This window comes from Mesoplodon densirostris, chromosome 16, assembly GCF_025265405.1.
Source record: "Mesoplodon densirostris isolate mMesDen1 chromosome 16, mMesDen1 primary haplotype, whole genome shotgun sequence".
Lineage (NCBI taxonomy): Eukaryota > Metazoa > Chordata > Mammalia > Artiodactyla > Ziphiidae > Mesoplodon > Mesoplodon densirostris.
Window position 1 is genome coordinate 67826507 of NC_082676.1, and position 24620 is coordinate 67851126.

Consider the following 24620-nt stretch of genomic DNA (forward strand, 5'->3'; position numbering starts at 1 on the left):
GTGTCTGTTGTAACTTCTCCTGTTTCATTTCTAATTTTATTGATTTGAGTCATCTCCCTCTTTTTCTTGATGAGTCTGGCTAATGGTTTATCAATTTTGTTTATCTTCTCAAAGAACCAGCTTTTAGTTTTATTGATTTTTGCTGTTGTTTTCTTTGTTTCTATTTCATTTATTTCTGCTCTGATCTTTATGATTTCTTTCCTTCTGGTAACTTTGGGTTTTGTTTGTTCTTCTTTCTCTAGTTCCTTTAGGTGTAAGTTTAGATTGTTTATTTGAGATTTTTCTTGTTTCTTGAGGTAGGCTTGTATAGCTATAAACTTCCCTCTTAGAACTGCTTTTGCTGAATCCCATAGGTTTTGGATCATCGTGTTTTCATTGTCATTTGTCTCTAGGTATTTTTTGATTTCCTCTTTGATTTCTTCAGTGATCTCTTGGTTATTTAGTAACATATTGTTTAGCCTCCATTTGTTTGTGTTTTTTATGTTTTTTTCCCTGTAATTCATATCTAATCTCATAGCGTTGTGGTCAGAAAACATGCTTGATATGATTTCAGTTTTCTTAAATTTACTGAGGCTTGATTTGTGACCCAAGATGTGATCTATCCTGGAGAATGTTCCATGTGCACTTGAGAAGAAAGTGTAATCTGCTGTTTTTGGATGGAATGTCCTATAAATATCAATTAAATCTCTCTGGTCTGTTGTGTCATTTAAAGCTTCTCTTTCCTTATTTATTTTCATTTTGGATGATCTGTCCATTTGTGTAAGTGAGGTGTTAAAAGTCCCCCACTATTATTGTGTTACTGTTGATTTCCTTTTTTATAGCTCTTAGCAGTTGCCTTATGTATTGAGGTGCTCCTATGTTGGATGTATATATATTTATAATTGTTATATCTTCTTCTTGGATTGATCCCTTTATCATTATGTAGTGTCCTTCTTTGTCTCTTGTAACATTCTTTATTTTAAGGTCTGTTTTATCTGATATGAGTATTACTACTCCAGCTTTCTTTTGATTTCCATTTGCATGGAGTATCTTTTTCCAACCCCTAATTTTCAGTCTGAATGTGTCCCTACGTCTGAAGTGGTTCTCTTGTAGACAGCATATATATGGGTCTTGTTTTTGTATCCATTCAGCAAGCCTGTGTCTTTTGGTTGGAGCATTTAATCCATTCACGTTTAAGGTAATTATCAATATGTATGTTCCTATGACCATTTTCTTAATTGTTTGGGGTTTGTTTTTATAGGTCCTTTTCTTCTCTTGTGTTTCCCACTTAGAGAAGTTCCTTTAGCATTTGTTGTGGAGCTGGTTTGGTGATGCTGAATTCTCTTAGCTTTTGCTTGTCCGTAAAGCTTTTGATTTCTCCATTGAATCTGAATGAGTCTTTGCCAGGTAGAGTAATCTTGGTTGTAGGTTCTTCCCTTTCATCACTTTCAGTGTATCATGCCACTCCCTTCTGGCTTGTAGAGTTTCTGCTGAGAAATCAGCTGTTAACCTTATGGGAGTTCCCTTGTATGTTATTTGTCATTTTTCCCTTGCTGCTTTCAATAATTTCTCTTTGTCTTTAATTTTTGCCAATTTGATTACTGTGTGTCTTGGTGTGTTTCTCCTTGGGTTTATCCTGTATGGGACTCTCTGCGTTTCCTGGACTTGGGTGGCTATTTCCTTTCCCATGTTAGGAAAGTTTTCGACTATAATCTCTTGAACTATTTTCTCCGGTCCTTTCTCTCTCTCTTCTCCTTCTGGGACCCCTATAATGTGAATGTTGTTGAGTTTAATGTTGTCCTAGAGGTCTCTTAGGCTGTCTTCATTTCTTTTCATTCGTTTTTCTTTATTCTGTTCCGTAGCAGTGAATTCCACCGTTCTGTCTTCCAGGCCACTTATCCGTTCTTCTGCCTCAGTTATTCTGCTATTGATTCCTTCTAGTGTAGTTTTCATTTCAGTTATTGTATTGTTCATCTCTGTTTGTTTTTAATTCTTCTAGGTCTTTGTTAAACATTTCTTGCATCTTCTCAGTCTTTGCCTCCATTCTTTTTCCGAGGTCCTGGATCATCTTCACTATCATTATTCTGAAATCTTTTTCTGGAAGGTTGCCTATCTCTATTTCATTTAGTTGTTTTTCTGGGGTTTTATCTTGTTCCTTCATCTGGTACATAGCTCTCTGCCTTTTCATCTTGTCTCTCTTTCTGTGAATGTGGTTTTTGTTCCACAGGCTGCAGGATTATAGTTCTTCTTGCTTCTGCTGTCTGCCCTCTGGTGGATGAGGCTATCTAAGAGGCTTATGCAAGTTTCCTGATGGGAGGGACTGGTGGTGTGTAGAGCTGACTCACTGATCTGTTCTTTGTCCCTGTAGTTTCTTTCACCTTTGCACGAATATCATATAAATGGAATTGTGCAGTCATAACCTTTGAGTCTGGGTTCTTTTCAGTTAGGATAAGGTATTTGTGCATCAGCAGTTTGTTCCTTTTGTTGCAAACAGTATTCCATTCCCCAGTTTAGGAATATATTCTTTGTTTCTTATCTTAGTGAAAGATGAGGCAAAATATTGTGGAGATCTTTTTTCCCCCTAATATTAATAAGTGCTTGAAACAGTCATTCTCTCCACCTTGGATAAAACCACTAATAGGCATTATCTTATTATTAAGTATTGCTTTTTAAATTTTTTCAACTGCAGAATCAAATGGCTATTTAACAAGGGAGGGGATTGCAGAAATTTTGAAATGTGTCCGTTTGTTTTATGGGATATTGACTTCCTAAAGGTCATACACTTTGCATATTGAATGCTGTATACATTAATGTCTCTTATCTAGCATTTATTCTGAAATTAAGTGATGCTTACATATCAGTTTTAGAAATAAAATGTATGTACTTGTGACCTTTAGAACAGAATATTAAGTAGAAAACTTACATTGATTAAGTAAACATTTATTAAACAGCTTCAGTTCCTGGTAGATGGGGGATTGTGTGTATGTGTTAGGCAGAGGGCATTGATAAAGATACCAAGAGTTGAGGTGATGTCTTATGGTGGTTTCGATTTTTTCCCTGGTGATTAGTGATGTTGAGCACCTTTTCATGTACTTCCTGGCCATCTTTATGTCTTTGGAAAAATGTGTATTCAGAGCCTCTGCTCATTTTTTAATTGAATTTTTTTTGTTGTTACTGAGTTGTATGTGAGTGAGTTCTTTACATATTTTGGATATGTACCTTATCACCTACCTGATTTGCAAACATTTTCTCCCATTCAATAGATTGCCTTTTCATTTTGTTGATGGCTTCCTTTGCTGTGCAGAAGTGTTTTCATTTGATGTAGTTCCACTTACTTATTTTTGCTTTTGTTGCTTTTGTTTTTTGGAGTCAGATCCAAAAAATCATCACCAAGACCTATGTTGAAGAGCTTACCATCTGTGTTTTCTTTTAGGAGATTTGCGATTTCATATCTTCCATTCAAGTCTTTAATCCATTTTTTGAGTTAATTTCCTTATGCTATAAGATAGTGGTCCAGTGTCATTCTTCTGTACGTGGCTGTCCACTTTTCCCAAAACCATTTATTAAAAGAGATTGTCCTTTCCCATTGTACAGTTGACCCTTGAATAGCATGGGTTTGAACTGCACAGGTCCACTTAGGGGTGGATTTTTTCAGTAAATATGTGCTATAGTACTACACGATCCATGGTTGGTTGAATCCACCAATGCAGAACTGTGGATTTGGAGGGCTGACTATAAAATTATATGCAGATTTTCCATTGTGCAGAGGGTCAGCACCCCTAACCCCCAAGGTGTTCAAGGGTCAACTTTTTATTCTTGGCTCCTTTGACATAAATTAATTGACCATATATGCATTAGAATGTCAATTATCCAAAAGACAGAAATAACAAGTGTTGGTGAGGACATGAAGAAAAGGGAACCCTTGTGCACTATTGGGGGGAATGTAAATTGGTTCAGCCATTATGGAAATCAGTATGAAGATTCCTCATACTGATTTTTTAATTTAATTAAAAATTAAAGAACTACCATATGATCCATCAGTTCCACTTCTGGGTATTTATCCAAAGGAATAAAAGATGTATGCAACCCCTTGTTCATTGCAGCATTATTTACAATAGCCAAGGCATAGAAGGAACCTAAGTGTTCATTGATGGATAAGTGAATAAAGAAAATGTGCACACATATATAAATACATAAATGGAATATTATTTAGCCATAAAAAGGGGGATTTTGCCACTTGCAACAACATGGATGGAGCGTGAAGGCATTAAGCTAAGTGAAATAAGTCAAACAGAGGAAGACAAATACCTTATGATCTCAATTATATGTGGAATCTAAAGAAAAAAACCCAAACTCATAGATAAAGAGAACAAATTGGTGGTTGCCAGAGGCAGGGTGGTGGGCAAAATGGGTGAAGGTGGTCAAAAGGTACAAACTTCTAGTTATAAAATAAATAAGTCCTGGGGATGTGATGTACAGCATGGTGACTATAATATTGTAATAGTACTTACTGCATATTTGAAAGTTGCTAAAAGAGTAGATCTTAAAAGTTCTCATCACAAAGGAAAATTGTAATGACGTGTGATGGATGTTAACTAGACTTATTATGGTGATCATCTCACAGTATATACAAATACTGAATCATTATGTTGTACACTTGAAACAACAGGTATGTTGTGACATAACAATGCTGTGTCAGTTATAGCTCAAAAAAAATGTCTTTCAGTTTCACCATCATCACAAGTACATTCATGGTTCCATGATGTGATATGCAATGAGTTGTCCTTATAAAATCAAATGATGTAAAAATTTTCCTTCTTTACAAGTTGTTTTTGTCAATCAGTTATGAGGAGTCTAAAAAATAAACATTATAAATATATGCAAACAGTATGTCAGAGGTCTAAAGTTCTGTATCTTTAGGAAAAAGAAAATAATAGCAGATCTGATCAGGACCAAAATATTCTATGGAGATCAATAAAAATTGCTTAGAAGTTTTTTGCTTGCTTCTTTCAGAAAACCCTAAAGTTTTGAGATGTAGTATTTTCCTTGGAGAATTGTACCATAAAGAATGGGGAAAAAAATACAACATTTCATAAAAATTTTAAGGGATAATCATTTTTCAAAACCTGATAAAGTAGGTGATATTTCTTAGGTAGAATAGGGTTGGAGAAAAAATGATACTGTTAGTCCTTGCTCTTAAGGAGCACAGTCTAGAGAATCAGACACCCAATAGAAAGTTCATCACAGTCGTGATGATGCTGTGATGGAAATAATCATCCTCTGTGGTAGCATATGGTGGTTGAGAGACCAAGTAAGCATTTCCTTCCCAGAGGGGAGGCCTGAGCTGAGCCCTGAAGGACTTGGCCGGGGGGAGAGGAGGAGGGTGAAGCATCACTAGAGAATGTGGTGTATTCAGGGAATCCCAGAGGTCGTGCACGACTGGAATTACGGGGTACACGTCAGGGAGAAGTGGGAAAGGAAGCTGGAAAGATAGGGCATAAAGGGCTTGGCATGGATTTTATGCTGAAGGAAACTGGGCGCTTGAAAGAAAACAGGAAAGACCTAGGACTTTTTGCCAGTGTGCTTACTATCCCTTGGTTGCTCTTACCCCCTCCCATTATTCTATCTAGATTTGAGGCGGGTGGGGGGAGAAATGGGGGCTGTTACTTTCTCCGTCAGGTTTATGAAACTTCTTATTGTTCCTGCCCTCCCTTTCTGACTCCCTGCCTCTCAGCCTCCCAGCCGGTGGGGAACCTGTTACACCTAGTAAGATTGTCTGTAAATAAGATTGCATACAATCTGAGTGAGAGAGATGATGTTCAGCAACTGGGCCTTTATTATATCTAATCTACTTTGGCTGTTGAGATGATTTTTCTGTAAGTTTTTTTTCTTTTGGTGGCGGTATGGGTGGGGTTCCTAGAATTTAGGTTATTGAGTGAGTTTTTTTCCCTACTAAGTAAGGTGTAACCATAAAATTGTTTTTGTGGAACTCGAAACTAACATACAGCTAGTAGAGAGTTGCTGTTTGGTCTACATAGGCTGTCTCAAGGACATTGTACTTTGCTATGAGGCGAATGAAGGACTTCTACAAGTGGAAATTGGCTGTAAATTTAACAGTTTAGTCACCCTGGCTTTGGGGGATGAGCCAGTGTATGAGGGCAGAGGGTTAACTTGGAACATTTTCTGGCTCGCTGCTGGCCCGTGTAGTGACTCTGCGCAAACGACAGAACGGCGCTTCCCCCGGTGGCGCGGCCCCAGGAGGCCGGCAGATGGCGCTGCTGCCAGCTTCGCAGCCCTGCAGAGGCGCCTCTCTTGGCTAGTGGAGCAGGGGCTTAATTTAGCTCTTTCTCGGCCCCCTTGGCCAGGCACGGTCTAGAAAACTGTACTCAGCAGCTCTGGACGTTTTGGGCTTATCGAGGGATGGAGGATTTGCTGTGTGCTTGCCTGACTGATCTTTGCTTACTGGGCAGGAACAGATTTTAAGGCAGAGCCTGTCAGCTCGCCCCACAGCAGGCCCCAGTTTTCATCATTGTGAACTTTGCTGCACACCTGTAGCTGATAGTTGTGCGGAGGATAATGGTAAGAGGTGGTGTGGCTCAATCTTGACTGTTAAGACCGTTCTCATCCTCTATGTTCTTCATGTCTTTGCTGTTCATCCATTTAGTCGTCACGGGAAGAAAGGACAGAGATACATCAGATGTCAGTATGATTTTTAAATCTGTAGTTGTGGTCGTCAGAGAACAGGTAGAGATTACTGTTTCAACTAAAAGTTTTAAGCTGTCTGGTTGTTCTGACTCTTCCAAATTAACACTCAGAATATCCCCGCACCAAAAAAAGAGTCTCTTATAAGTCTCTTATCCCCCCAAGATTGCTTCCTTACCTCCAGAAATAGTTGGCCATAATTATTACAGTAAACTGGAGTTGAAATCCTTGCCCTTGGGGGCATTATTTTAGTGCATAGGATAGTAACCGTGGTTCCTGAGGACAGGAGGCATCCATAAAGCTAAATAGTATAGTGTTTTTCCAAGGTAGAAAACTACGTAATATGTTTTATAGATTTGTCTACCCAATATGTACTATTTTGGTACATATTGAGTTAATTTTATGTGTTATTTTATGTTAAACTATTTTAAATCCTCAGTTGCATTAGCCGTATTTCATGTGCTCAGTAGCCATGTGTGGTAGTGGCTGCCATATTGGACAGTGCAGACAGAGACCATTTGTATCATCACAGAAAGTTCTGTTGCTCAGTGCGGCTTCAAGGTGGTGTTGGAGGTGGAGTGTCTTAGCATCATTTGCATATGGCCACCTATTTTCCTGTTTTCAGTATGATAACTAAGCCAGAAAGACATACTGTTTACCTCCTCCAGAGAATAACCTCCAGAATTCCAGGGAGTGGGGTGGCGGCAGAGTGGAGTTTAGGAGGGGATCTAGGGACCTAAATGCTTCTCAAACTAATTTCATTCATTCTTATTTGAACTCTCAGTAGCGTTTTGGTAGGGAGAGAAATTAAATGTATGTATTCTGCCTCCCATCTTGACACAGGATCTGTGAGGTTCTTAAACCTTACATGTAAAAATGTCCCTGAAGTACTTGTCACTCTCATTTTACTTGTTGTGTGAACATTATTGCTCAGAGGCACCAGTTGTAGTAGCCAAAAGCCTAAATATTCTGTAGTCAGTAATGGTGTAAATAAAGAATAATTGTGAACCCATTTTTAAACTCCCTAACTCCTTTGATTAGCAGTTATGGTGGGTGTTTAAGAGTTGGTAGGTTGAGAAAGGACCTAATTAATGCCATTTTTTTCTGCCAGGTGTTTGTAAATTTGAAACTATTTGTCTGCTATGCAGTATTCTACTTTCAAATGTTTCACTCTCAGCTTAGAAAAATAATTTTTTAAAAATTAATAATTTTCTGAGGCAAAACAATAGCTTTCATTCCTGTTTTCTCCAATGAGGATTGGGTTAAGTGTAGCTGGCATCAGTTATGGAGCCAGTCAGGCGTCCTGCTTGAGTTTGGTAGTGTAGATATAGACCACTGTTTCTGAAGTTTTGTTGAAAGGTGGGCTGCTGTAAGCCATCACATTTCGTTTTTGGCCTGGTTCCGTTGTCTACAATAACTGAATCAGAAAACTTGAGCTTCTTTCAAAGATTACCACCCTTACTCTAGAAATGGAGAGAGTTGATGTTTTAACTTTAAAATACCCAGTGTTTCCTAGTCTTTGTAGCTTTTACTTCCCCCTCTGTGAGTAGTAACTTTATTTAAAGAAGCGTACACTGGTTGAATGTTGAATATAAAGACAGTGCCTCTGTGTACAGTATGCATTTAATCTCTGAATCAGTGTTTTACACAAGCTCTGCCAGAGGAGACTCAGGTTTGAGATCCATTATGCTTCAAGAAGAAGTTAAAACTGGTAGTCACCAGGGGCCTTCCCTGGTGGCGCAGTGGTTGAGAGTCCGCCTGCCGATGCAGGGGACGCCGGTTCGTGCCCCGGTCCGGGAAGATCCCACATGCCCCGGAGCGGCTGGGCCCGTGAGCCATGGCCGCTGAGCCTGCGCGTTCAGAGTCTGTGCTCCGCAACGGGAGAGGCCACAGCAGTGAGAGGCCCACGTACCGCAAACAAAACAAAACAAAACAAAAACAGGTAGTAACGTAATCATTTAACAGCAACTATTTTAACATGGGGGTGGAGTTCTAAAAGCAACTGTTATTCTCCAGTGGTCACTGCTACAGAACAGAGAGAAACTGAAGTCGTGGATAACATATCTTTTTAAGGTAATCACAAGGCTCTTGTAATAGCAATCTATTTTTGCTCTCAAGATTTTCTTTCCCAACAGTGCAGCAGATCTTGGTCCTATGTCAGAGTATCCTTTAATGGTCTTTATTGTTAAAACTTTGCAGTTGAATATAAATAACTCTTTAGAAATAAATTTAAAATTGCAACTGAATTTGGTTTTGCTTTAAAAAACTAAACTTTGGATTTCTTGACAGCTGAGCAGTTAAAATGTTGATAATTAACATTTTAGAGAAATACTAAAAACTGAGACTTATGGGAGGGGACCTTTTCTATTAGGTAAAAAACACAGTAAACAAATGATTCTGAATATTAGTGTTACAACTGTTTTTAAGAGATTCATTGAAATGTCTCTGTGATAACAAATCCACAGAATTTAATACTCACAGGAATTCTTAACCATCATGATAGATGAACTGTATTTCAATATAATTGGCTTCTGTTTTTATGCTGTATCTTTTATTTTGATTGAAATACCATGTTGAGAAAGGACCCATAGGCTTTACCAGGAGTCTGTGGCCCAAAAAATGCTTTGACTTTGGGCCTATTCGTTTTTATAATGTACCCTATCACTACTGCTTCATTATAAAGGTTAAACTTGTAGGCAAAGAAGTAAAATAGCAATGAGCTCAGATTTTAATGCTTCTTGAAATCTTAGAGCAACAGTTTAGTGATTGTCACCTGGAGCTGATTGGAAATGCAGAATCTCAGACTCTACCCCAGATATTCTGAACCAGAATCTGCAAAATCTGCAGTTTAACAGGATCCCCAGGTGATCCTACTGAGCTGGTGCATGCCCCTAAGTAAACCAGTTGAAGGAACTCATTTACTCAGATGTTCAATGACACGCCCGAGGTGACACAGCTGTGGGGAAGCTTGGGCGGAGCTGTTGCTCGCATAATTCTGGTGCTTTAATTTCAAGTTACCTGCTTTTAGCCTCTAAAAGGTTAATAAACTGTAGTTACTTAAGGATTAGTTTATCTTTTTTCCATCCCACTAGTCCGTACCCCAGGTTTTCCTGTTCACCCCCCAGAGTCAAAGGTGGAAGAAGAGCCCTGCTGGTGCCCGTGAGCCGGTGGAGGGGCAGTGGCAGAGGCGCCGGGCTGGAGGAGCCGTGTCCCCTGCCTTCCCAGTCTGCCCTCGCGGTTTTATGTTAGTCCAGCATTATAAAAATCACTACCAAGAGTCTAGGCACCAGTTGTTTAATCTTCTATATCAAGTGTATTCCAAGTATATACTAAGTAAATCAAGGTCTAACAAATTCAAGCATATTTTATTCACTACAATTGAATCTAATGTACATGTTGCCTCGTGCATGTTTTAAATCACTTTCAAGGGCAAAAGTTAGTATTACAGGGTTACTAGTCATAAAGAAATCGTACTTGTTTAACATCGAAGCCCCTAAAGCCACCACAGTGGGAAGATGAGAGAAAATGAGCATTGGGTGATATCAATCAGCCTCCTGGTCACTGACCTGAACACTTGATTCTGTCTGCTTCCTCGCTGTCTTCCCTTCGCAGCCAGCGGCTGTGGAGCACAGGGGATGTCCTCACCACCTCCTCCTTGTACTGTGCCTGCCACGCCGGTGGAGGCCTCATGGCCCCGGCCTTGCTGACCGCAGTGGCCTCTAGGTGGTCTCCTTGCCCCAGTCTCCTCCTGTCCTGGCTCTCTCATGCATGGCTTCGTGTATTTTCCAAAAAATACCCAGTGCCTCCAGACTCCTGGGCCTGCCGTTGGTGGCCTCTCCCCCGAACCCAGTCCACATCCTGGTTTCCTCCTCTCATACTGGACGAACTGCGTTCTGTTTGTCAGGAACTGTCTTTTCATCCTTTCAGCCCCCTTATTTTGGAGTGCTTTAAGTCACCTTCCAGGCGAAACTCTCCTTGGTTTACCCGCGTCCCCTCCCTGCCCCCAGTTTGATCTCTACCTTCTTTAAACGCCCTTCTGTTGGAGTTTATCAGGGAATAATGAATGTCTTACCAAGTATTGAAGCACCATATGTGCTCTTTATCTTCTCCACTAATCAGTACACTTCCTTGAGGGTCTGATTTATCCTTGATTTCCTCAAGGCAACACAAAAGTGAACAAGACAGACATAATAGTCTTAAGGAGCTTACTGCCCCTTTGGGGAGACAGTCACGTAATCTTGAAGGTAGGACATCGAGACTGTAGTCAGTGCTATGGGCTAGAGGCATGTGATCTCATGGAAGCGCGTGATAGTGGTTTTGACCCAAACAACTTGTTTTCCAAGTGAGAGTTGACCTGAGGTGTAAAGAGTGGATGAGGCACAGTGAGCAGAGGCCCCGAGCCGGGAGGGAGCCTGAATGCAGACGACTGACACAAGGCCGGTAGTGGGCTTCCTGAACTTCCGAGCGCAGGTGCTGGAAGGTAGGGCTGCAGAGGTGGGCGGGGCGGGATCTCGCCTGCGCAGATCAGTGGAAAGCCGCCACTGAAGTGTTTTACGCACGGTGATGGGATTCCTGTTCCAGATCTGTGGCTGCAGTGCAGAGGATGAACTGGGCGGAGTGGAGGGGATCACAGGGCGCGTGAGCAGTCTGTTGTGTTTGGGATGACAAATTAAACGCCAAATATCAGTGGCCTAATAATAGAGTAAAGGTTTATCTCTATCGTGCAGTGCAGTGGGGTTGGGCAGCCCTCTTCTGTCTTGAGGTGTGTCTGCCACGGTCATCTTTGCAGGGGAAGGCAGAGCTTGAAGATCAGCTTTAAAGGGCCAGGCCTGGCAGTGCTTTCTGTCACGGTGCCCACCCCTCACCGAGCAGGGCTCAGTCTTGTGGCCCCAGCTGAGCTTGGGAGGAAGGCTGGAGAATGTGGTCTTCCTGGGTGCACGCATGTCCTCGACTCCCTCCCCTGCAGTGACTTGAGAGGTTACCGGCACAGTTCCGGTAATAGGCAGTGGTAGCTCGGGCTGGGAGAATGGCAACAGAAATGGGGAGAAATGAATATCTTGGAGAAAAACTTGGAAATTCAAAGGGCTAAGTGAGGTGAAGGTAGAGGATTGTTGAGGATATGTCTTAGGTTTGGGGCTTATATGAAACTGGGATGGTGGTGTGTACTGGGAAAGGAAAACTGCTGAGAAGGAGACCAACCTGCATATGATTTTGGACATGCTGAGCATCAGATCCCTTTGAAACATCCAGCTGCAGATGTTAGATAGGCAATTGGGTGTAAAGGCTGTGAGCTCAGGAAGGCAGAAGTCTGAACGATGTGCAAGTCATTTGGATTAGGTGATGGAAACCTCGAGCGTGGATACCTCGGGAGAATGCAGAGTCCTTCCTTTCCACCAACGCCGCCATCAGCATCTGCTTTCTGCCAGATTGCTCAACCGTTGCCTCTCTGACCTCACTGAACCTGTGGGGTCCTCGGATCCCTTTGCTGGTCCTTAGGGGATTCCCTTTGGAACTCCCCATCCTAGCTATTCTAAATCTTTACCCTCCCTCTTCCTATTTTAGATAGTCTTTCCTAAGACTGACTCCCCCGTCTGTGCCCTGCATCTCATCAGTCTCATTAGGATTCTGACTGTTGTTTGAGTGGTTAAGTATCCTCTGGAGCCAAATCGCCTGAGTTCAAACCTCAGTTCTTCTGTCAGTTTCTGTGTGACCCTGGCCAAGTTACTTAATCTTTCTTTGCCTCAATTTCCCCATCTGTAGGACGCAAACAGTAATAGTAGCTAGCTCATAGAATGGTGATTTAGAAGCGTGTGACAATAGAAGTACTCAATATTAGTATTTTTTCTTTTTCTTTAGGGTTTGGCTTTCTTTCTCATGTTCCTTCAAGCTCTTAAACTGTTAGTGTGGCCGCATCTCCCCAGTGGAAGACAACTTCCATGCATTGGAAGTCAGCGTTCAGTCCTCCCCTTCGCCATCAGCTGTCCCGTCTGCTGTACCTCAGTTCCCTGTGCATCCCCAGCCCACTGCCCTGGACTCCTGCCCATCCCTCTGTCTCCTGAAATGCTCAGAGGCCCAGTCGTCAAGCCCAGTGGTCCGTTTCCAGTCATTCTCGAGCTTTACAGTTTCTGGTATTGCTGACCTCCCTTCTGGAAATATTTTCCCTTGGCTTCCAGGATGGGCTTTTCCCCCTTCTTACTTTTTCTTCTTAGCCTTCTGATAATTTCTTCTTAATTCCACTGACTTGTTTCTCTTTTGCTACTTAATGTTGATATGCCTCCGTGGTATTGACTTTGGTCCAAAATACCGATTAAGTGGAGCCTTCCTATTAGACTTGTGCTGTTTCCAGTTACTAACTGGTCATCTCCACCTAGATGTCTTGCACATTCTTCAAGATTAACGTGTTAAACTGTGCCCCTCCTCTCCCTTCTGTTTATCCATCAGTCTTTCTAGTCACCAGTCTGGAGAATCCATGCAGGGTCGTCTTTGATGCTCTTCCTTCCTGTTTCACTCAGCTGTATTGGCTCTGCTTTGAAATGTCCTTGGATTTGTTTTTGTTTTCAGCAGCACTGCTGTAGTTCAGAGCTTTCTCTGGATATTGGCAGTTGCCTCCGAAGTGGTCTTCCTGCTTCCAGTGTCTTTGCCAGTTTCTCCTTCACAGTCTTCGGTGTTAGTTTCCTCAAGCATAAATGTCTCTAGTATTCCCCTCATCAGAAACCTCCATATTCCTCATTTCAGATAGAAAAAAGCCAAAATTCCTCCTTACTGAGGCTTCTAAGGTGCCTGTAAGTTACAGCCAGATTTGGCTGAGGTTACTTGCATTATGATTGCAGGATACACATTTACTTTGTTTTCAATTACTGATACATAATTAATTTAATTTCCAAGTCGGAATTGAGTGTTGTTTGAAATACTTCACTTAGATGTTGACAGATACATTCAAATATTAATTGGTTGGATTCAGGGCTTCAAATGTTTCCTTCATGCTTTTAAAGATGGATTAGTCAAATGTGATTTACAAATCACCGTTATGGACTAGGGAGTTAGAGGAATTAGGGTCTGTTTCTAATTCCTTGTTAATTTTTGTCACTTTGAACATTTTATTCATCTCTATTCAAAAAATCAAAATAAAGATTCTTAACTTGCTTTCCATAGATGAACTGTGAAGATCAGAGAACAGTACTACTCCTAAAGCAGTAAAAGAAGGTTTAAGGTAGTATTTTTTAAAAATGGGAAAGCGGTAAGATTGTGTAACTTTGGAGGTAGTTTTCTAGCCTTAATTTTCTATACATTCCTCTTTGTTAGAGTAAAATGTTCATTTAGGATTAGATTAGGTAGGATTGAAGTGGATTATGATTAGATGTAGATTAGATTAGATGGGATTGAGGTGAGGTCTTTTAATGAATGAGATGATTAAGTGGCCCAGTTACCTTAATACTAGGTAACTGCTAGGATCTTTGTGTATTTTAAACCCCAGAATTCTTACATGCATTTTTTTTTTTTTTTTTTTTTTTTTTTTGCGGTACACGGGCCTCTCACTGTCGCGGCCTCTCCCCGTTGCGGAGCACAGGCTCTGGACGCGCAAGCTCAGCGGCCATGGCTCGCGGGCCCAGCCGCTCCGCGGCATGTGGGACCTTCCCGGACCGGGGCACGAACCCGCGTCCCCTGCATCGGCAGGCGGACTCCCACCCACTGCGCCACAAGGGAAGCCCCTTACATGCACTTTAAAGTAACAACTTATTGAGATATAATTCACATATCATAAAGTACAGTTCGCTGATTTTCAGTATGTTTCCAGAGTTTTGCATCCATCACCACTGTCAAATTCCAGAACATTCCATCACTCCAAAAAGATGCCCGTCCCATTAGTAGTCACTCTGCATTCCCTCTCCCACTCGACACTGGAAACCACTAATCTGCTTCCTGTCCACGTATTTGACTGTTTTGAACATTTCAGGGAATAGACTTGTGAGCAATGTGGCCTCGTATGTCTGGGCCTTTACTTAGCATGGTGCTTTTCAAGGTTCATGTGTCGTGTAGCGGGTATCAGCACCTCATTCTGTTATGGCTGAATAATATTCCATTGTATGGATATGCCACATTTTGTTATTCATCAGCTGATAAACATTGGGTTCTTTCTACTTTTTGGCGGTTAGAAATAATGCTGCTATGAACTTTCACGCACAGGTTTTTGTATGGACACACGTTTTCATTTCTCCTGTGTCTACACTGAGGAGTGGTGTTGCTGTGTGTTAACTCCATGTTTAATGTTTTGAGGAGCTGCAGGATGGTTTCCTGAAGCTGCTGCACCATTGTTGCAGTTCTTTCAGCAACGTTTAAGGACCCTAGTTTCTCAACAGCCTCACCAACATTAGTTTCTGTCCACAGCCATCCTGGTGGGTGTGAAGTAGTTTTTCATTGTGGTGTTGATGTGCACTTACCTAATGACTAATGGTGTTGAGCGTTTTTTCCAAGTGCTTCTTGACCGTATTTTTAAAATCTTCTTTGGATAAATGTCTATTCAAATTGCTTGCCCATTTTTAAATTGGGTTGTCTTTTTTATTGTTGTTATAAGGTTTCTTTATATATTCTGGATACAAGTTTCTTATTGGATATACGATTTGCAAATATTTTTTCCTAGTGTGCAGGTTATTTTTTCATCTCACAGGCATTTATATTTAATCAAATGATGTGATGTTAATTTTGGTTATCATTAACATTTAGGCATTGTTTAGTATTTAAATTCTATTAAGTTTATAATTCTTGCTTTAGAAAAGCTAACATGCAAACCAAAGTAGTTAATGAAGCATAAAAAATTATAAAGTTAATGGAAAGTTAATGGAAATGGCACATTCCTTAAAGAAGATGAAAAGATCAAAAAGTGATTTTAGATCTTTGGTTATCAAGATCTTATGTAACCACTTCTTCATTTTGGAATAACAAGTATAACATGGTAAAAGGTTATTTTCTGTAGTCAGTATAATGCTAAATTAAGCTATCCTCTTTGTTATAGCAGTAAAAATTTATTTATTTATTTTTAATCGAGATATAATCGACATATAACATTATGTAAGCTTAGGGTTTACAAGGTGTTGATTTTTGATTCATTTATATATGGCAATATGATTACCATCGTAGGTTGGCTAACACTTCTATCACATCACATAATTATCATTTCTTTTCTTGTGGTGGGAACGATTAAGATCTAGTTTCCTAGCAATCTCATTTATTCTAATTTTAATTTAAAACTTGGAGATTTTATAAATGAAATTTTACAGGTATGTGACTGATATGTTACTGGATATTAATCATATAATTTTGACATGTGAGTAGAACAAAGACCTTTCAATTGTTTTATCAGTGAAGGATGTGCTGTAGGAGTGGAATTTTCCCAACCCAGCCACTCTGACCATCTATTATTTGTTATGAAAAGAATTTCGGGTATTATTGACACCCAAACTGGGCAGATGACTGCCCTAGTCAGGGCTCTGAGCAACCTGTATAAGAAGAAGCTAATCCAGCACCCCAGGAAGCACTGTTTTCCAGGTTTCAGGGCTGGAGGAGCTCCTGTAGCTGAATCTTCCCTTACTCCGGCATAATAGTGATGAATGGCTTAGATATGTAATCTTTTTAAAAGTTTAATGACTGAAATTAGTGTTTGCAGCTCAAATTTTCTAGTCTTCCTATTAGATGGTAAATATACCTTAAAAAATTGAAGTGTATGCCAGTCTGTAAACCAGAAGTTACGTAGTGTTTTGTATTTGGCATGATAAAAACTGTAAGCCTCCTTATGATTTTTTTCCCCTTCTCATTCTAGGCCTCAGGAGTGCAAGTTGCTGATGAAGTATGTCGCATTTTTTATGACATGAAAGTTCGGAAGTGCTCCACACCAGAAGAAATCAAGAAAAGAAAGAAAGCTGTCATTTTTTGTCTCAGTGCAGACAAAAAGTGCATCATTGTAGAAGAAGGCAAAGAGATCTTGGTTGGAGATATCGGTGTAACCATAACTGATCCTTTCAAGCATTTTGTGGGAATGCTTCCTGAAAAAGATTGTCGCTATGCTTTGTATGATGCAAGCTTCGAAACAAAGGAATCCAGAAAAGAGGAGTTGATGTTTTTTTTGTGGTAAGCATTGTTAGAAATATTGAACCTTTGTAAATCTCAGGGTTAATCTCTTATTGTTAGTTTAGCACCTCACCAGATTCTTCTCCAACACGCCCTGCCAGGAGCCAGCCTCCCGCTTCACTTGTGCCTCTGTGGCTGCCTTTGAAGTTGGTGCTGCCGTGGCCTCCAGCTGGAATTTGCTCTGCATTCACACTGTCCAGTAGGGTAGCTGCTAGCCTCTTGGGGCTGTTGAAGTTAAAGTCTGAAGTTCAGTTTCTCAGTTGAATCACCATATTTCAAACGCTCAGTAGCCACATGTGACTAGTGTATAGGTAGCACAGCACCTATAAAGAACATTTCCTTCACTGCAGAAAGCTCTATTTATTGGACAGCGTTGTTGTAAATAGTGAAACTGTGCTATGAAGTGATTTACATGGCCTTAAAAGGCTGTTTAAATTAGTTATTCTGGTCTTTTCAAGTAAGTTCATAGTTGAGATTAAGCTTAATTTAGAAGTCACCCTATATTCGTCATTTAATTGTATTGTATGTAGTACATTCCTTGATACGGAATTCTTACACAGTGAGAATCTTCTTTGGCTTCCAAGGGGAAGGGGGAAGCGGTAACGGCCTCTGATGTGGGGGGAGTGAGTGTCCTCTGGGCTCTGGCCTGAGCCGGGCAAGGCAAGGAGGGGCTTAACTCTCAGCTGTGTGCCACCAACAACGTGGGACCATGGGGCTGGGAAGTCAAAAGAGTTCAGGTCTCAGGGAGTGTAACCCTAGGCCACGGCTCAGTCCCTTGCAGCCCTGGCTGCACCTGGTGAGGTCAGATGCGCGTATTGGGCGCTCACTGTGGAAGGAGCCTGGCAGCCACAGACACAAGTGCATAAAGATAGTAGTGAGACTTAAAACCAAGCATGTTGAATGAAGGTGCATCGTTTAAACTTTTATTTCTGCTACATGCCAGGCATTGTGTTAGGGCTGGGAAAATAGCTGTGAAAAAAACAGCTAAAGCCCTGGCTCTTCTGGGCTTTACTCTTGAGTGGCAGATATGGCAGGTAAAGGTTTAAGCTTTTCAGTTGGTTAATATTTCCTTCATTTGCACTATTTTTTATCCTGGATTTTTATCCTTTTTTTTTCCACTATGAAAATGATACATCCTTATTAAAGAACATTTGGAAAATAAAAGTAGAATGAAGAAGAGAAGATTCAGTGTTAGTGCAGTGTTTTATTTTTGCATTATTACTTTTTAAAAGAAAGATAAAACCTTATAGGAGTTTTCCATAACAGGCTCTGTTTAGGGCCCAGGGAACGGCTCTTACTTCAAGTATTTTGAAGAGCTGGTTAGAGTAAAATCAGAACAGCTAAAGCTTTTTTTGTCCCTGACCTATTTTGCATAAGAAAAGCACCCACTTAATTTTGTAGCTGGTGCATCTGAGGTCCTTGTTGTGGCTTTGCCTCCCTCCTTGCACCTCAGAGTTGTGAGGAATGTGCGCTGAGAGACCGAGAAACTGTCCTTCGCCTATCCCAAGAATAGACTCAGCCCGCTGTGTGGGCGGCAGACTAGGTGAGGGCCCCACCGGGCCACGGTGTTCATGACCGTGGAACATCCTGGAAATACGGCAGCTAAATGGAATCGTGGTGGTGTGGAGTGCAGGCAGGCCTGAGGTTTGGTGTATAGTGAGAGATGATGCCTTCGTAGATGTGCAGTTTGAGTAGATGAGATTTTTCTGTGCATTGTTAGTATTTCTCTTACTTTCAGCGTTGCAGGTAAAGAACATGGTAAAGCGTATGCTGTGCTTCCAGTATTCATTCAAGACGGGGAGGCACTAAAAATTTTGTAAATATAAGATGATAGTTATATGAACAATTAAGGCATAACGATTGCTGAATTGCCATTAAGCTTAGAAAAAGAAATCCTTGTGACATGTTTCATTATGTTAGACTGAGATGGAAAACAAGTGCCTGAGGTCAGAATTTGCTGCTGGAACAGACGTGAATGAAGGGACCGGGTGGGCAGGGCCAGTAAGGGGACTTGGACTTTATATGCGTTCTTTTCCAGAAAACAACCTGAAGCAAAAATTGCTAGCATTTCTTAATTCTGGGTGACAGATACTTGACTTACAGATTATTCTCTGTACTTTTCTGTATTTTGAAACTTTTCCACCAGAAAGTATTTAAAAACCGCATACAAAGATGGTGGTTATTAGCCTGAACTCAAGCCTTTATTGATACAAATGAAAAACAGTTATTTTCAAGAAAACAGTTGGGTCATATACAGTGAATTATCCAGTGTTGTTTCTTTTATTCTAGCGCCATTAACTGATTTCTAATCATTGGTCCTCCACTTTTTTCCCACCTTGGTCAACCTGAGTTATTCGGTATACACTCAGCCACCACGGTCCGAGGAGCGGAAATGGAAAAACTCTGTATTTAGAGAAGCTCTCCCAGAAGATTCTGAGGACCCTCCCTGCCCACTGCTGCAGATGTTTAACAAGATGTAAATTGAACTTTCTCTAAACCACTGTTTTTCTTCTTTGGCGCTTCTGTATCTAGGGCTCCAGAACTAGCACCTCTGAAAAGTAAAATGATCTATGCGAGCTCCAAGGATGCAATCAAAAAGAAATTTCAAGGTAAGATCTAGTTGACTTCCAGGTATTCGGCGGTGTCGTGAGCCCTGGCATGGGGACCACCTTTTCTAAGAAGCACCTTACTCTCCTTGGAGGGCCCCAGCCACAGAGGAGGGCATCACTGCTTGTTTAGAGGAAAACCGTGGAGGCTGACCCGGCTTTCTGCACGTCTCTGCCTTGCGCAGGCCACCCTGGGCCGAAAGGCCTGTGTTCGATATTCTGTTCCCTCGACGCTGTGTGTGTACTCCTGTTCAGTCTGGTGTGAAACTAGTTTGAGATGCTGTCAAGTTTCTCACGTAGCAGGTGGGGACCAAGTGGTCATTCTAAGTAATAAATTTGCTGTTGCCTCTGACTGTAGTTGACAGAACAAAGTTGCACAAAGGAAATGTTCATGAATGGGAAGGGCTGCTCTTGTCACTGGCTTTTCTTTGGAATGGTATGATTTTAGGTTATAGACTCATCTGTGTCCAAAGGAAAGTGGCCTCAGTCCTTGGGCTGGCCAGTTATATTTGACTTGCCGCTGGGTGATTGGGATCCCGATGAGATGGCCTGGATGCACGTACCGTCTCCAGCCAGGAGGAGACGTTGGTATGATGGACGGAGCATGGGGCAAGTGCCCTTAGCCCGCTGAGAGCTAAGCTTGTCGTCTGAGTGCTGTGTGACCTGCACGGGCCGGGTTCTCCCAGCTGTGAACGGGAGGCGCGCAGTAGAAGAGGTGGCCCCCTACCTTCCTGCTGTGGCCGCTCCAGACAGCTGGGAGAGCCGCGGTCACAAGGGCTTGGCCTAGGGTCATTTTCATTTTGTTTGTTTTACTGTGACTGATTTTTATATTCTTGTAGTAGATCAGGTTTGCCCTAGGTTGTTTTACTTGGGAAAACAGAATTCTCGCTTCCTTTCCTGCGTCCTGCAGTCCTTGTCAGGCTCCTCGTGTGCTTGGTTTGGTGTCGGGCTGCCCCCTAGAAGTGTGTGCACTGGCCGGGGAACTGGTGTTTTGACATGACCCCTTAGCTTCAGCACTGGCACAGGCACCCCAGAGGGCGTCGGAGTGGATTCCTCCTCCTCACTCTGTGGTGTGTTCCAGTAAAGGAGCTGCTCCGTGGACTTGATCTGCTGACCTGAAAGACCGTGTCCCTGGTGCCTTTTTTTTTTTTTTTTTTTTGCAGTACGCGGGCCTCTCACTGTTGTGGCCTCTCCCATTGCAGAGCACAGGCTCCGGACGCGCAAGCTCAGCGGCCATGGCTCACGGGCCCAGCCGCTCCGTGGCACGTGGGATCTTCCCGGACCGGGGCACGAACCCGTGTCGCCTGCATTGGCAGGTGGACTCTCAACCACTGCACCACCAGGGAAGCCCCCTGGTGCCTTTTTTCCTGGTGAAACCATCGCTGGCTTTCTCCAGTCAGTCCTGAGTGGTCCAAAAGCTGACCTGCTGTGCTTTCAGCAGCTTAAGAAATGGTCTTAAAATTATGGAAAATCAGAAAATGCAGCTGTTTAAAAGAGAGCAGCTGTTTACAGAGAAGCTACTGTATATGATTCCATAATTGAGCTCCTTTTGTGCAGTGTGGTGTTGTAATTTTTATGAGAAGGCGATCAGTAAAACATTTTACATAGTCTTCGTTGTGATAGATTTCTTAGATGTATGGTGTGGTGCCGCTGGAGACCTGTTTTCTAGAGCAGAAGTGATCCCATTTGTAAGTGCTCTTACTCCTCAATTCAGTTGACTAAATCAATTATACTATCAAAACATCAAATTCATATGTTTATTTCAAAAACCAAGAAAAATTATTCCTAGACCTGCTTTTTAACTTGTTGAAATACAGCACATCTGTAGAAAAGCGTACGTGAATTACGGTTGTTTCCTGGTTTAATGACCAGCGCCCCGAAGCCTTCCTGGTGCCCCTCCTCACACCACTGCCCCTACTTCTTCCCCCCAGGGACACCAGTCCCCTGGCTCCTAACAGCATAAGGTAGCTCTGGCTGATTTTGTGTTATACGAGTGGAACCGTCTAGAGCATACGCTATTAAGTCTGGCTTCGTTTTGTCAGCATTAGTCTGTGAGTCATTCGTGATGACGCATGTGATTACAGATTACTCGTCACTGTGTGGTATTCCGTGGTTTGTATATGCCACGGCTTTCCCACCCACCTTTGAACTGGTCTTTTAAAACAGTTTGATATCTTAGAGAAGTACGTAAGCTACTGCCATAATTCTAAATAGAATTGTTGTTTTTCCTCCCTAGGCATAAAACATGAATGTCAAGCAAATGGGCCAGAAGACCTCAATCGGGCTTGTATTGCTGAAAAGCTAGGTGGATCCTTAATTGTAGCTTTTGAAGGATGCCCTGTGTAGACCATCACTCGGTGCCACAAACTGAAAGCTTCCGTGTTTAATGTTATCCTTTTGCTATGTAAGTAAAGCTGATACGTTTAGGCCAGGGACTCGCTGAGGGGAGCTGTCTTGTCATTTGCTAGGGTAAACTATTCCATGCACTTGTGCAAATGGCCCTAAATAAATCTAAACTCTAAAGTTGTATTGGTGTGAAATTAAATTCTTACTGGCCAAATGCCTGTTTTGGTTAGTTGACTTGTAAAGATTTTTGCTAAGCTCATGATGTTTAATAGTGCCGTTCACAGAACAGTCCAAGGCCACATGAAAAGAATGACTGCATCTTCACTAACCTCAGCAGTTACTTTGTTTCTTTTGCTTAGAGAATTGGTCATAATCTGGTTATAATTTTGGCCCAAATTCTTTTTTCTCTGTTGAGCTAAACTGAGTAATGGAAAATAATTCTCCTCACAACATGTAACAGCACTAATGTACTTACTAACTACGTACTAAGATTCCACCAGACGTGTGGAGACCGCTTAGAACTAGCACCGATCTTGCACAGCACTACCGTATGCGCATAGTTGGCACACAGGAAGCGGCTCCTGCACCTGCAGCTGCTCGCTGGTCTAGGCGGGAGGCTGTTCTGAGAGTGACCTTGCATCTTGGAAATCTGGAGAGTGTGCACCGTCTTGTAACAGCGAATTATAATGCAAATTCGGGCTCCAGTGTAATCCACTTTGTTGATGAAAATGGTGAGGTGGTGTATTGAGACTGGGATACCGGGATGTCTTTAATTGTCTCCTTCAGAACTGTGTTGCTTCTGGTACAGTAAGGTTTGGAAGAACATGATGTTTACTCTGGGGCCTGGGCAAGCTTCTTAATTTCCTAGAGTAGTTTGCTGACTGTCTGAAGCGGGGAGCAGCGGGTGTGACGGCCAACAGCCACGGGAAGCCACGCTGAGGACACCTGGAAGTGACTGTCTTTCACGTCACAGGCGTAACACTGAACAACACAGAGATGCACAAACAGTGGAATTTAGAAGTAGCAGTACTGGCTTTATGTAATAAAGGAAGCATTTTTAATTTCTCTCTCGTGTAATTATTCATGGCTGAATTGGGGATAAAGGACTTTGCCTTCCATGTGTGGGGTTAGGTGTGGAGGTTCGGGTATTTCGGACAATTAGCGTTGAGGCCACAGCTCCCTCCTCCTCTGATTGAATGAAAAAGTTGGTATAAAAATTGGGAGTCTTTCTCTTATTCCAAATGTTTATCCAAACGCCAGGATTTTGTCTCCTCTCTGATTTATTTGGGAGCCAAAAAAGGATATGCTTTGATCAAAGTACTTCTTTCAAAATTAGCTAGAAAATAGTGCTGGCTACTGGTTTACCGATAAGCTGCTTGTCATTCTTTCATCCTGAATTTGTTTTCTCTTCTGCAAAGCAGTGCTTTTAGTGAGTGTACATTAACAGGCCTCCGAGAAGCGCTGCGGGCCCAAGACTGCCCTTTTCAAGAATCAGCTTTGTAGGTAGAGCCAGGAGTCTAGAAGGAGGTCTTTTCTGTGGCTTCATCTTGTGATGTGTGGCCCCACCCGTATGAGTACCACCGCTCCTCCGTGCAGGTATGTCGGGGCAGGGGTGCTGCCGTGGGGAGGGTTTCGAGCACAGGGATGTGATGTGATGTAAACAGCTCCCAGCGCTCCGCTTGACTCCAGAAATTGGGAAATGCTAATAGTCACTTATATCTCTGCCTAGGGGAACTTTTGGATTCCTGAGGTTGGGGCCCAAGAATCCTGCTAACCAGCACTCCGGGTAATTCTGCTGCAAAATTAGAGCTTTGAGACCTCAGCTGACATTGGTGAGGAATAAAACCACAGGTATTGTCTGCTTTCAACACATTTACACTTTTATAAGTGTTAACACATTGCAGAAGTGTGTGTGGAAAGCTGACTTAGGGTTCATTTAAAGGGTTCTCTTTTGTTCCGAGGAAGAAGCAATTAAAGCCACTGCTGACAGAAGTGCAGAGCTTGACTGAAGTTTGTTACTCAGAGAATATTAATCTCTAAGAAAACTGAACACAGTGACTCAATAAGATTAGGCTTAGTTGAGTGGTTTCCTTTTTTTTAGAACTCCTCAGAGTGCTGGCTGGTCCACACACAGAAGTGCAGCTTCTGTTTCTTCACCAGTTTGTGCCCTTTGGACTATCAGAGCCTGGATATGCCCAAGGCAGACTCATCACTTTGTCATGACCTGGAGCACTTCTGAAATGTGCAAACAGTCTTTAGCCCAAGTTCCAGCCAGGCTGCAGCTGGAAGAAGGGTCACTGCATGGTTGGCTGGAGGGGCAGCAGGAGGGGACTTACTGAGCTTGCAGCCAGTGCCTCAGTAGCCAATCCAGAGAGGTAAAGTAACTTGTCTAAGGTCACACAGCTCATGGGCGGCACAGCTGGACAGCTCAGGTCTCATTTTCTGGTCCTAAGCTATTCCCATCACACCCCTGGCGAGTTCTTCACTTCTAAAATCTGGAGTTCTGAGATTTTGTTCGATTCGGGGCGGGAAGGAAAACAACACTGTTCTTTTGGGTTTTGAGTCCTGTTGGCTCCAAACCTGCAGGAAGCTCAAAGAGAAGGCGTTTGTGGAGTGTCTGGTGGCTTCTAGGATCTTGTGTCTTTGCTGCCTGCAGGCCAGGCATCCCGGTGTTTGTGCATTTTATTGACCGTCACGCGGAGGTGACTGGAGGAAGCTAGTCCAGAAAGCCGCCACCAGCGTGACGGGGCTTCTGGGTCTGGAGGGGATGTTGATGGGCCTCGTGACCCTGAGCCTCAGGTCAACCCGGGAGCCTCTGCAGGGGGACTTTGGACCAGATGCTGTCAGAGCTCCCAGCTCTCCTGT

The 24620-nt window shown here is 42.3% G+C and overlaps 1 protein-coding gene across 1 annotated transcript in view; it reads left to right on the forward strand.

Annotated features, from left to right (window-relative positions):
* Positions 1-22820, forward strand: part of DSTN (destrin, actin depolymerizing factor) — a 37558-nt gene extending 14738 nt beyond the window's left edge. The window contains exons 2-4 of the mRNA XM_060078063.1: positions 16496-16803; positions 19336-19412; positions 21646-22820. Coding sequence (XP_059934046.1) covers positions 16496-16803; positions 19336-19412; positions 21646-21755 — 495 coding nt within the window. The 3' untranslated portion in view covers positions 21756-22820. The remainder of the gene's footprint in view (positions 1-16495; positions 16804-19335; positions 19413-21645) is intronic.
* The last annotated feature ends 1800 nt before the right edge of the window (positions 22821-24620 follow it).